Source organism: Fringilla coelebs (assembly GCF_963513975.1).
Source record: "Fringilla coelebs genome assembly, chromosome: 1".
Lineage (NCBI taxonomy): Eukaryota > Metazoa > Chordata > Aves > Passeriformes > Fringillidae > Fringilla > Fringilla coelebs.
Window position 1 is genome coordinate 27,320,677 of NC_140028.1, and position 13,817 is coordinate 27,334,493.

Sequence of the window (13,817 nt, forward strand, 5' to 3'; positions counted from 1 at the left end):
TAAGCCTCTTTATTGAGTACTTATAAAATATTAATTTTGAAGGGCTGCTGCGGAAAAGATTTCTCAAAGTTCAAAAACAAAGTGATGAAAGAGAGGCAAAGTCATTACTTGTATGCACCTTTTAAAAATGAAGCATATTTCAAAACATTTCAAAAACATGTCAAAAAATTAAACTCTAGCAAACAATCAGGAACATGGAAAACCTTGATCATATTACGTTAGAAGAATCTATATTTGGAAGAACATAGAAATCAATGTTTTATTTGTCAATTCCCCCAAGGGAAGACCATATTATGTGCTAAGTATCTGGAATGTCATGAGCATTAATGATTATTACTAAGAGAAGTCTTCCTCCCAGTGTGTGTCAGAACAATTACTGTTGAAAATTTGAAAAATAATTAAAATATTATAGAAATAAAAGGAAAATTTATGTGTCTGAAGTTGTTAGCATTTTGCCTCATTTCTGTGCTTGAAAATACTGAGCTCCCATACTAGTCATGCACTAGTTTGTTTAAAATTTGACATCTAAACTTAGCTCAGCTAAGATCTAGGTGATAGATTTGGTGATGTTCCAAATCTTCGCCCGCGACTTGCATCTCTCCTTAAATTTTACATGAAGATAATTTCCCAAAAGCTACTGAACCACCCTGCAATGACTTCCATTTGATTTATATTTGGATTTATGTTGTGTGAACTACAGTCCCAGCCCTCATGTAACAACAGTAAGAATATTAGTGGTCCAGACAGCACGACAACTTGGAACATCCCCTCTCTGTCCAAGCCAATAAGGGTGCAAGCATGATGTCCTTGAAGGTACATACTACTTCAAAATCAATGCAGGAACAAATTGTGACTGCCTGAATTTCATAACATGTTATTTTGGGGCATGTTTTGTTCTGTTAAAAAAGGATTGTCAGTAGTTCTAGTAAGATAATACAATGATGACTTTTGAATCCACATAACCTACTGTTCTTGACTTTTAGTATTAGTTCTAAAGTGTGAAAAAATTTATACATTAACAAGATTTTCTATAAGATTATTAAATCTTTTGACTTGAGAAATTATTTCAATAGCTTTGAAGATGAATTTTTAAATTCAGAACTTAGAATATTTACTCTTATCTGCCCCTAACTTCCTAATGAGCAAACTCTGTTATTAAAATAGGCCTCCATCAGTTAAGCTAAATAATGTAAACTTTTTGGAGAAGGGAAGGCCTAAAATTCAATGACTTTTAAGACATTGCCGTTAAAATGATACAACTATGAGTGATATATTATATTATATTATATTATATTATATTATTATATATATAATGCAATATTTATAAAAACCTTTATTAAAAATTATTACTGACCATGTGTCTAAAAGTTTTCAAATGTCTGAGTCAATTTCAATCTCATTAAGTGTAAGCATATCATTTTAATAAGAAGAATATTATTGCCCTTCGCTCTGTAACAGAGGTCTACTTCTTTCCTTCATTTCTTTCATTATTAGAGCAAATTAAGCTTTTCAGTAATATTTCATCCCAAAAATCCCTAATGTCTACTTTTTTTCATTATTATTTTATTTCAAAAACCAAAGGAACCTGAAGTAAAATTTCAGGGGGCTTCAGCAAATGCTGGTAGGGTAAGGTTTTTTAGATTTTTGCAGTATGGTACCTTTGCAGGCACTAGGGAAAGATATTGTTTTCCTTGTACATCAGCTGTTTTATGTGGCATGCATAAGTATTGTGACTAGAAATTAGAAAAAAAAATCATTCTATGTTTCTTATTTGAAACATATGATTGAGAACTTAATGTCTCCAGTTAAGGCAGTTAAATTCATGAGGTTTTTAGTTCCTGATCTGTTCTACTCAGCAGATTTGTCTCACATCAGAGGTTTTGCAGGCTCTTACCAGTGCAAGTGCAAGTGGGATGCAGTGCCATCTTGGTACTATCAAGAAAATTTTGTACTTTCCCACAGGCTGGTGAGCTTAAACCCTACTTGTGCCTTTGAAAAACGGTTTGCTCTATACCCATAGCTACTGCATGTATGAAGTGTTACAAATATAACTGTACTTTTAAACCACTTCTTACACATTTATCAAAATAAGTGAGGCTGATGATCAGCTGTTTGCTTTTTTGGAGGTTTTTAATACCTGTGCATGTTTTAAAGGGAATCCACTTTCTGAGCTGACATTTGAAATTACTTGCCTGTCATCCAATCACACATATATGCAGCTGCTGCATTTATTTACAAAACAATGTCAGTTTAATGGTCAGAAATTCGTCCATGAAAGCCTGAATATAGGGTATGACTAATCTTCTGTTAAATGCCATTGGGAAACTGTAGCTTTTACATAAGTAACTGTTTGGCATGATAGAAATACAATGAGCTGGAAAAAATAAAGAAAGAGATTTGTCTTTTACTTATGCAGTAAAAGACTTTAGCCTTACTCTCTTCCTGATGGTAAATTGTCCTGCAGCTATTCAACTCATATAAAATAATTACTTTATGGCTGTGTTTTCTTTGAACTGAATAGTCCCTTACACTACAAGTGAGAAACAGTTCAAGGATATTGCTGTGGAAATTTTACTTTTGAATTAGATATCATCTTAATATGTTTGAAATGCTGGCAAGTTTAATTTTTTTTTTAGATATTGGAAAAAAATGAAATATTGAAGAGCACTGTAGAAACACAGCCCTTCTCTGGGAAATCTGGTGTGGCTGCAATGATAATTTTTATTGTATGTGATTTAGATTTTTCAGCTTGATTTTGTGCAGAACATTAAATATTCTTAAGCAATAATTTCTGAGTTAAATATCTCCATTAGGAGCTTACAGTTGCACTGAGATACTTCTCATTGTGTGGAAAAAGAGTAAGATAGAAGAACTTGGTAGTATCAAAAACGTAGCAATTTCAGTATCTTGAATTAAAAGAACACCAACAGTCTGTTGTATTCGTTTATATGTTCTATAAAATTATATATATATAGATAATTACATGTTTTTATTAGGGATGCAGTGGCTATGATTTTTCTTCCATGTTGCTTTAACTGTGTGGTGCTGTTTCTTGCAGCTGGATGAAGAAACCTCGATGTGGTGTGCCTGACCAAACAAGAGGTAGCTCCAAATTTAACATTCGTCGGAAACGCTACGCGTTAACGGGACAGAAATGGCAACACAAACATATCACGTACAGGTACCAAAGATATTCCTATAGGAATACAAATGTTCCTAGCAGTAATGACTTTTCATTTAAAGTAAATATAAATTCCTGAGTGTTTTTCAATACTTTGAGAAGTTTATTATTACTGCATGATATTAAAGTGCTACAATGGATACCTCCTATAAGTATGTATGTGCTGCATTAAGATGAAGTTGTTTTCTTGGATTAAAATTGCATGTATTTAGTAGCCAGTAAATTCTCCAAAGCTTACAGCATCAATTAAACACCCAGTACTTCCTTAGGGTTACCTTTCAACTTTCTTGGCAACCGCTCAGGGAATATTGCTCTGAATCTAGGAGTGCTGTAATGAAACTCAGATTTCTAATTTAAATATGTAAAATAGGGTATTGAAAGGAGTCAGTCTCTGCAAAATGTAGGTGCCTATGGGTCTGTTCTAAGTACAAATTAATTTGATTATAATTTGATGAGTCACTGACCCAGGCATTTCTGGTCTAGGTGATGGTGGGCATAGGAGTGTGTACAGGGCAGTACATCTGTGTAACTCCTGAGTCTGGCACATAGTTAGCACAGTGTGCCTGCTGTCAAACTGAGGCCTTGAAGGGAAAGTTAGATGGAAACTTTCAAGATGCACTCACTAGAGCTCTGTCAACCACAGAAAGTGTCATTATGTATATAATATAAAATCCATAATCTGTCAGCAAACCAAGGATTCAAATACAAAATGTTGGAAAATTTATATGGCCTCATCATGGATTCCTGTAATATCTAACAGGGGTAGTTCTGGGGGATAAAATAGTTTTCAAATTCATTATCTGATGCCGTTATTCATGAACCCATACAAGTAATAAATTTAAAGTTCATAAGCCATAATTGTCATATAGACTTTTCCTCATACCCTGGTGAAGAAATAGTTTCATTAGTAACCCTAGTTTAAGACATTACATTCTGATATAACATCAAGCAATAGACAACTTGGGGTTGGTATGTTGCATTGGCTGAAGTCCTTTATTGTTAATTTAAATGTAATTTATAGTTGGTTAGAATAAAAATGCCCACCTACAGCACTTTATATCTGTTTGCATTTTTAGAATTTAAATGCAGTGTGGGCACATTTAGGAGGCATGAGTAGTCATCTACTCATATGTTTGGTTTTCTACACTCTGATTTGTACAGAGTCTGATTCCCTATTTCATTACAGGATTTTTTACAGCAGTCTAAATCTTACGCCTTGTATATCTTCTGGACTGTCACCCAAGGCATTAATCCAAATAACAAATGAGGGTGTCCAGTATTAAACTAAGTGACAGCTATCTAGTAATCTTTCTCACTTTGAAGAATTTATAGCAGTTCTTTATCTCCTGCCTCCCCTCTTCGAAAATGCCCTCTCTCCCACTTTGATAAGACCTCCAGTCAAACAGAGCTTTGAAGTGAATAAGTCTGTAATATTTTTGGCAGTGAATTACAGTACAAAATACATTTAAAATAGAAACCCTAAATTTCATTAGAATAAAAAAAGATGTTATAATATCTTTTTGAATTAGAAAATGAACCAAAGCAAATAAAGACCCCCCCCAAAAAAAAAAGAACTAAGATTCTTTTCGCACTTTTCACCAATTCCCTGCTTACAGGCTTATGACATGTTAAATGAATGACATTTTAACCTGCTTTGTTTCCTAAAATTTTAACCATATCTCTAGTATCATTTATCTGCTCCATTTTCCACTGTGCCGCTCCTCAGTCTTTTTATAACCTGCAGGTTTCCAGCTGCATTCTGTGCCTTCCTGGCCAGCTGAACCTTGCAGTCTGAAGTGTGCTTGCTAAGCCAGTTTACTAATTCTTCCACAGAAAGAGCAATTTCTCCTTTATCTCAGTGCATGCTACAGCTTAGAATTTTTTGGAAACCAAAACCAAAACCCCAAAACAAATACTCCCAAAAGCAAGCTCCCACCCCTCCTTGCCCTGGAACTTTTCCATATTTTCGACATGTAATTTTTCCACCTGAAACAGTTCTACAATATTTCAAGATGGAACTTCAAAGAAGCAACCTAAAATTACAATTATAATTAGAAGTTACATTAATAATGTATTTTCCCCCATATTACATTTTGAACATTTATTATGTCCTTTTGGCCACATATTAAATTTTGGACTTAGGTGATATTTATTTTTAGAATGCAATGTGTTTACAAACAGAACCAAAATACAGATTTCCAGCATTAGAAACATGTGCATGGAATGTGCAATGTGCTGCATTAATTATGCTTGTTCTTCCTCAGGGAATGCATCTTTCTTCTCATTTGAACTGATGTGTGATGTTTGTTAGAACTTCTGTTTTTGATGAAATCACCCAGTTTACAGTATTTTTCTGGCTGGTATAGTTCATGCTGATAAACCTTGTAAACATTATTAGTACTCATGTTCTAGCATAACACCACTTTTACAAAAAAGCGGAAAGTATTTGAAACTTTTTACCAGCCAGAAGAGTATAGGGGTGAAAGAGAACATCTAGGGTACAAGAAAATTATGACTCCATTACAGAAAAAGCTACAGAGATCTTAATGATATAGTCTTAATCTTTCCTTAGTATTTTAGGCTATGTGAAATTACACAATGATCTCTGAACATTGTACAGAATCAGAGAAAAAAATTTAAGAAAGCTTGAACAGATTTTTAAAAATTAAAGTTTAAAAAGAAAAAATTAGGGGATATTTATGAAGGCACATATGATTTTCAAAAATATAGTCATCTTCTCTTTTCCTGGAAAAGTAAATAATCCAGTACTTTAAAGAAGGAGAAACAGTGTGGATCAATAAAGTTATCAGTTTTGTAAAAATAAAATATAAATGTTTATATGTCTATTTTAGACAGAGAATCATTGAATATGAAGCCCTCCTCATCAGAATTCTGTGCTCCCATTCATAATCTGAACTCCAGCAGTCAGTCATTTCTCAATTGCCCAGATTATTCTATTGGCAAAATAATTTTTCAAGTAAAATTGGAGAATGTTCTGTAAAAATAAAAGATTTGTCTTGATTTACAACTATGAGTTAGAACCTGTAACGATTTAAAATAAAATAATAATTGAAAAGCTACTCTGATTTATTATTTCTTGCTTATGTAAGGAAAAAACCCAAATTCAATCAGTCAGCAATATGTAATAATTTAATTGGTGCAGGAAACTTAGCTGTAGATAGTCAATAGCTTCATCCCAAACCCACTACAAATAATTTCTTCTTTTTCTTGACTTTAGTGGACAATGGGTCAAGCCCCTGATAATTGTCATTTTCCTTTTACAAGTTAGATATATCCTAGATTTCATTTCTGAAAGAAGATGAAAGATTTGAACAGGTCTAACTTTATGCTGTCCAGATAAATGAATGAATGCTAGCTGGGAGCTTCAGTATGCAATGAAAAGTCTTACCTGGCTTGTTAGCAATAGGCTATGCAATTTCTATAGTTTAAATGGTCCATATTGTGTAGAATATGGAGAGAGCATTCCTTCTTGGATATTTGAAATCCACTCTAAAAAGTAAGGAAATATTGGATTAAGAAAAAACTTTGAAAAGACTGTTGATTCATAGTAGCAAAAAAAATTTTAGTGTATTAATACAAAGTAATATTTAGAACACATTCCGTGTTTATGTTGCATTTTAGTGATTTTAGATTACCTAGGAACATATTATGACATCAGATGTTTTAAAATAGCTTTCCTATAAAAATATTTGTTTGTCAAGTATTTTGCTAATATTGGGTTTTTGTCTTGGAAATCTCATCTCTTTCACATTTCATCTTCTTTCAATGAATGTTGAGGAGAATGTCATCCATGAAAATGAAGAGGCAAGATAATTATAAATTCTTTCAATCATGGCAGCAGTAGGTTGGAAATCAAGCCCACAGAAAATCAAAAGTAATAGCTCTGGTTTAGGTTTAATCAATGTGAGCAAGAGCTATAAGAGCCAAGATAGCACTCAGTATATAGCTACAAAGAGTCAGCAAACTGAAACTGGAAAAACGTTGAAGCTAAAAAACCTCACAACAGTGAGAGATTAGTGAAGCAACTTAATAGAAACCAATTTCTAGAGAAATTATGGTGCAAAGTGAAATATGTTTTTGGCCAGAGGTATTTTATTACTTTCAATAAAAGTTATAGTGTGATTAAAAAACAACCAACCAACCAACCAACCAAACAAACAAACAAACAAAACCCAAAACCACCAACCCAAGAAACCATGAAAAGAACAAACAAACCCCCAAAGTTTTGGTTCAGTTTAGGTTTGATTTACATCAATGACAATAAAAAAGTTGTGTCAACAGCTTATTCAAATTTAATGTATGTTTCAATTGATTTTACTTGAACAGTTTCATATCGGGCACAGATCTTAACTAGCTTACTTCAAACAGATTATTGACTGCATCTTTTTACCTACTCAGTTGAAATTCCTGCTCTTTCATCTATTTAAATTTCAGATTACTGATTTCATGCAGTCAAGTGAGGTATATCCTGACAATCTTGCAAGGCTCCTGAAGCTGATGCAGCCAAAAATATGTCAGTAAAACATGTATAATTTTTCTTTTAGGATATTCTGGGAAAGGAGAGGAAAGGGAAGGAAAACCCAAAGCTTTTCTGAAATCAATAGGACTCAGGATTCTAGAATAACACTCTTAAAACAAGACTTTTCAGGCAGCTGTAGAAATAGTACATGAATATGAAAAGTGCATATCAGTGATAAAATCTAATTGTTCTTGTGGAAGACATGTATTTTAAAGTTACAATGCTTGAAGCAACTATCAGGTTGAAAATCATACAAAACCAGCAATGATAACCACAAAAAAGCATAATCAATTGATATATGGCTGTGGTTTTCTAAAAATAATAGCTCTCAAAATTTATAAAAGGTATCACTCAGTTTATTACTTCATAAAAAATGGCATTAAAATAAATATTTCATCTTATAAATTGCCTTTTTTTTAGTAATTACAGGATCTTCAACCTCTTTTTAAAGTTGCACTGCCAGTCTGGTCAAGGTCAGCTTTGGATCTTTCTCTCATCTGAACTTTGCTTTGAAATGATCACTAGACATTGAGGCTAGGAAAGCAATACTTAGAAAAAAGATGGACTTTTTAATGAAGGGCTTTTTCTTGCTATTCTTTCACCTTGCAATAAGAGTAGTTCTGGGTTGTCACATCCTACACTTCTATTTGAATTCCATTATCTGGACATGATGAGTGTAAGATACCCAATTCCTGTCTTTTTTTTTTTTTTTTATTCCTGTGGGAATTACCACTATTTCAGGTGATTTCTGGATTTAAGTTATGGATCTTAAGAGTGAGACATAATTTGCTATTGCAATCGTAGGTCTAAACTGAAGACTTTTAAAAGATGAATCCTAGTATCTCTGGTAATTGATAGACTGTCTTTATGGATTGATTTTACTATACTTCCCCCTTGGAGGTTGTATGATAAACAACATGAAAGAAATGGAACATAACTTGGGTTTCAGATATCTGCACTGGTGAATTATTTAAAGCAAAGTTCCCAGCAAGACAATTTCAATGTTTGTGTCATTCTTTTAGGATTGAACCTGGATTGAGTTTAACACATTCAAAGTGGACAGTTGTTTTCTGTAAATACTCTTGTATAGGAACAACTGCTGATTTATGTAATTTCTCTTTCAAGCTATACTTTTCAGTATAATCTTGCCCACTCCAGAATGTTGGTTTGGAAGCCATTAATCTCTCTGGATTTAATGCAGAAAGTATGCTTTGAAAAAAATATTACTTTACAATGAATCTGGAGATGTAGAATGCTATTTCAAAAGTAAGTTGATAGCTGAATCCCGTGGAAAATATCTGTATCAAAGGTAGTCTGCTCTAGCTTGGGAGTGTGAAACTAGCCCAATGGCTCAATTCCTCATTTGTAATCTGATTAAAACTTGATTCAATGTGCTGGAAAAGCAAGAAAATGTAAAATGATAAGTTTTAGCCATTGAGTCAAACCCTTTCAGACTAATTAATTACTCAATTTACCACTAATACAAAATTCCAATCCATTTTTATCCATTTCCTCATTTCACATATAATAGCAAAAGGCCCTTCTTCTGTTTACTTAATACCAAAATGGGACTTTGACTAATTACTAAAATTCCTAAATACCAAAAAACCAAAACAAACAAAAAAATCAAACAAACAAAAGAATAGATTAAAGAAACCCAAAAGCCCAAGCTGTTTATTTCAGATGAACTTTTTCTATATCAATATTTCAGTTTTTCTAGACATGGTCTATTTTCTATGGGAGCCTGTTGATTCATTTGCCATATTTCTTATACGTGGCAAATAACAGAGGCTCCAATCCTTCACAGAGCTCTGCTTCAGGCATTACACGTGCCTTAGGGAGCACCCAGCAGGACTGACTGAGAGCACATCTGCCAGCTTTGTAAGGGATATTCTTAGCATAGCAACAGTGAAATTTCTGGTAGTGGCAGCATGAGTGTGCCACTGTGATGTGTTTTTGATTTTGTGTGACAGGACAGGTTCCAAAGTGCTGTACTTTCTCAGGGGGCACAGACAGCAGTTTATGAACTTGCTAATTAAAACATCTCAGAAAAACCTAATTCTCAAAGGCAGGAGCTTTCAGAGAGGGGTTCTGCAAGGGCTGATTGTTGGTACCGTGTGTCCAGTATTTTTTTAATCACAGAAAATGCGCGGCAACACTGATCATAAAATTACTGATGACCAAATAATTATGAAGGGGCATAATAGAAACACTTTAAATCACATGACATTTACATCATGTAGGGTAAGGTCATGCCTACAGATCAGAGGATATTTTCTCTCTGACAGCAAGATTAGTACTGCAGTACTTTATAGTTCTGACAGAGCCAGTTTTAAAAGAGCATTAAAAATTGGATTGAGTTGAATAAAAATCACGGAAAAATACTCAATAGACTGGAGAAAATGTCTTATAACCTGAGATTAAAAGAGTTCAAAATTTTAATTTCTTAGAGACAACAAAAAGATAATGACTTTGCAGTGCAGAAATGTCTTTTAAATATCTTTGTGTATAGGGGGAAAAATGTTGAAGCTCATGTATGTGAGAGAGAAAAACAGAACAAGAACCAATAACACAAGCCAGGCAACTAATAAAATAGGCACAAGTATGAATTGATTGGTTAAATCACCTTTGGAACAAAAGATCAAAGAAAACAGTGGATTCTCTACAATCTATTATCTTATAATTTCTGTTGATATCTCTTTGGAACATACATGCCAGCTAAAAAATTATGCTTTGGTTAGACAGCACTATTGGACTCAATACATTAAAATAATTTTGAGCGGAAGTCTAAATATGTAACTTTACGTTTTCCATATAAAGCTATGAACAAAATGTATATATGATGTAAAATCTATAAAATTACACTTGAAAGATTTTTTTCCATTTATATAAACATAAATACCATATAATCAAGCACATTTAATGCACCAAACAAATCAATCATTCAAGGTTTATTCATGAAAGTTTATTTGTTCTGCTTTAATGTGCCATGCTGTGTAAACTGGCAAAAATATTACATGTACTCTAGAACTATGCAATTTTTGAAATTTGTACTGGACATTCAGTCAAGCACATGTCAAATGAACAAAGGGAATCTGATTGCAGCAGTTTCAGAGCAGACACAAACCAAAAGAGTTTTTGCTGCCCGTACAAATCAAGTGGAAATGATGCAGAAAATTGGATAGGTCTGAAATTGATTATTGACATTCATTTCTTGAATTCAATAATAAAAATTAAGATTTTTTAAAACATATTTTCACTGTAATTTACTAACTATGAGAGTAAACTTCAATTCTGAAATTTTTTTTGCCTTCAAGTATGTGACTTGAAGAAGTAGTGGAGACTGAAATGTCTCTTTAATACATGTACTTGAGTTAGCACATAACTGTCTTCTATAAAATGATTTCTCTGATGGGTTCTACAGTGTTATGCAAGATTTACAGATGTAATCAGATCATAAAAGGACACCTTAGCCTGTACTGAAATCAAAAGGCTTTGTTTCTGATAAGGAATTTATCCAGTTGCAAATGCAACAAGGCTTTGTGAATACTGGTTGGTGGTCACAGTATGGAGTTCTGCTTTTGTTAATGAACTCACTAATAAGTAAAAATTTGATTTCACTAAAAGCATTTTTCTTTTGATCGGAAAGGACATGACATTCTTTAGCTGTGATGGATTCTAATTGTGGTCCAGGAGGTAAACAGTCAGTGGTTGATTAATCTGGTTATCCCACTGTTAAGAATTTTTCATTTTAATATATTTTAAATCTTTTAAATATAAGATTTTTGTACTGCTGAGACTAAGCCAGCTAACATAATAAGTTCTAGCTTAAAGGGCTATACAGATTGACACCATAATTTTGCACCAGCTTGTTTAAAAATACTCTTCCTAAAGTATATAATGCCAGACTAGCATGTTTTATTAAAAGCACAGAGCTTATAATAATTAGGGGGAAATGGTTGTTAGCAGTGTCACCACTCTGGTAAATTTAATCTATGTAATGTTTTTTCTGTTTATTTCAGCATAAAGAACGTCACTCCAAAAGTAGGCGATGCTGAAACCCGTAAAGCCATTCGCCGTGCCTTCGATGTGTGGCAGAATGTAACTCCTCTAACATTTGAAGAAGTTCCTTACATTGAATTAGAAAATGGCAAGAGAGACGTGGATATTACAATCATTTTTGCATCAGGTTTTCATGGAGATAGTTCTCCCTTTGATGGGGAGGGAGGATTTTTAGCTCACGCATATTTTCCTGGCCCAGGAATTGGGGGAGACACTCATTTTGACTCAGATGAGCCATGGACTTTGGGAAATCCCAATCATGATGGTAAGAGAAGATTTAATTTTAAACAAAATTGATAAGTGGCATGAATTTTCAGCTAACAGAACTGCTTCCCTGTTCCCCTGTTCCTAAAGTCACATGGTTTTCTTTCCTTGGTTAACATTGCTTTAGAAATATATTCTGTTGATCACTCTCTTTGAATCTAAGGCCGGAAAGTATCTGTCTGCTTGTAATACAGTATGAAAATATATTTTGCTTGAAAAAACATTGAATTCTTATTAGGAAACTTCATGATCATTCAAACATTGTACTGGTGAATATTTACCTAAACTACTTTAGCTCTGCATTTCTTAATGTGTCAAACTTATTTAGGTTTAGGGGAAATGTGGAATATTTAGCAGTGGTATAAGAACTACTTCAGCTATCCACCAATTCTGTGGATACTAATGGACATAAAACTTAGTCTTCAGTTTGCATCTAAGATGATGCAGTGGCAGCATTTAAAGGCAAATCTTAAAGATGCCATTTCAAGAGCAGAACTGGTGTTTCCCAAAAACTTTTGAATGTCTTTGGGAATTGTTGATTTTAATGTGTCAAATTTAATTAAGTAGCACATTCCCCATAGTCAAACAAATGACTGCACAGCGCAGTTTACACACCTATCATTTACCAAATAAAGACTAATTATACCCTTTATTCTTCACAACTAGAATCTGGCCATTGCCAAGCTCTAAGGTGATGTGACTAAATTACTGCCATTATCTGGGAATGCTAATTAAAAGCTAAGTCTAACTTTGCATCTCTCCAAAACAGTAACAAAGAAGAGATTTTCTGTAGACATATTCTGTGTTTGATGCTGTGACCGGTTTTGTTTCCAAGCAGCTTTGGTTGTCCTGGTAGATCCCTCTAAGCCAGTTACATGAAGTTTGAGACATCTCTTCAGAGATGCACAAATAGGATGTTTCTAGCATACAAAAGATTATAGAGAAGGCAAGAAGTGGAGAGCTGTTGTATTTCAATGCTACACTGAATTTGTGAATGATGAGAGGCTTTATCTAATTCCTTTTCTTTCCCCTACTCACCTGAGACCCTCCAAGTAAAATTCAGAGCTTTTTATATTGCAGTATTTGTAGCCTGGGGTCTGCAACAAAAACTTAATTTAGCATTTCAGGAGTATAAATATGGTGTTGTGACGATTTCATTGGTGCAATACTTCTGCTGTGCAGGAGTCAGTTGAAGCAAAAGCTGTGTAAGGCACTGTAAAAGCCCTCAGTTGTGCAATGGGCTCAAGACACTTCATTATTGCAAAACAAACCCTAGATTCTTACTGGAGCAAAAACTGTGGCATTGCACAGCTCATGTTTGCCTTCTTCACACTTTTAGCTCAAAGGAGCACTGGTGGGAGTCCTCTGTTTGTGCAGTTCAGGTACATAGTCAGTCACAGCATTGTGAGGGTTAATGAAGGTGATTTTATGTGTCTGGTTTTTATGTTGGTTGGAGACCAATACTGCACATAATGTTCAGTGGTGTTGGAGCTATTGCTTGAAGCACTCAGGAAAATCTACAGGCATGTGTACATTGAAGTCAGGATGCCAGTTTAATTGGGATAACTCTTTAGGAGCAGTTCAATACCTTGTATGAAAGTGAACAAACTTCTGGCTGTCTCATTCTTCTTTAACTTAAAAAATTTTCATATTAGCAAATGGCACTCATTTCTTTATAGGGCTTTTGAGGTTTGTGTTTTGTAGAGCAGTTTTCAAAAGCTATTGCTTGTATTAATGTATTTTAATATATTTTGATGAAAAAAATCAAGG

General features: G+C 33.8%; 1 protein-coding gene across 1 annotated transcript in view; it reads left to right on the forward strand.

The window, feature by feature from the left end:
* Positions 1-13,817, forward strand: part of MMP16 (matrix metallopeptidase 16) — a gene marked incomplete at both ends in the record, with an annotated part of 163,000 nt that overhangs the window by 88,233 nt on the left and 60,950 nt on the right. The window contains 2 exons of the mRNA XM_084213146.1: positions 3,059-3,181; positions 11,744-12,048. Coding sequence (XP_084069272.1) covers positions 3,059-3,181; positions 11,744-12,048 — 428 coding nt within the window. The remainder of the gene's footprint in view (positions 1-3,058; positions 3,182-11,743; positions 12,049-13,817) is intronic.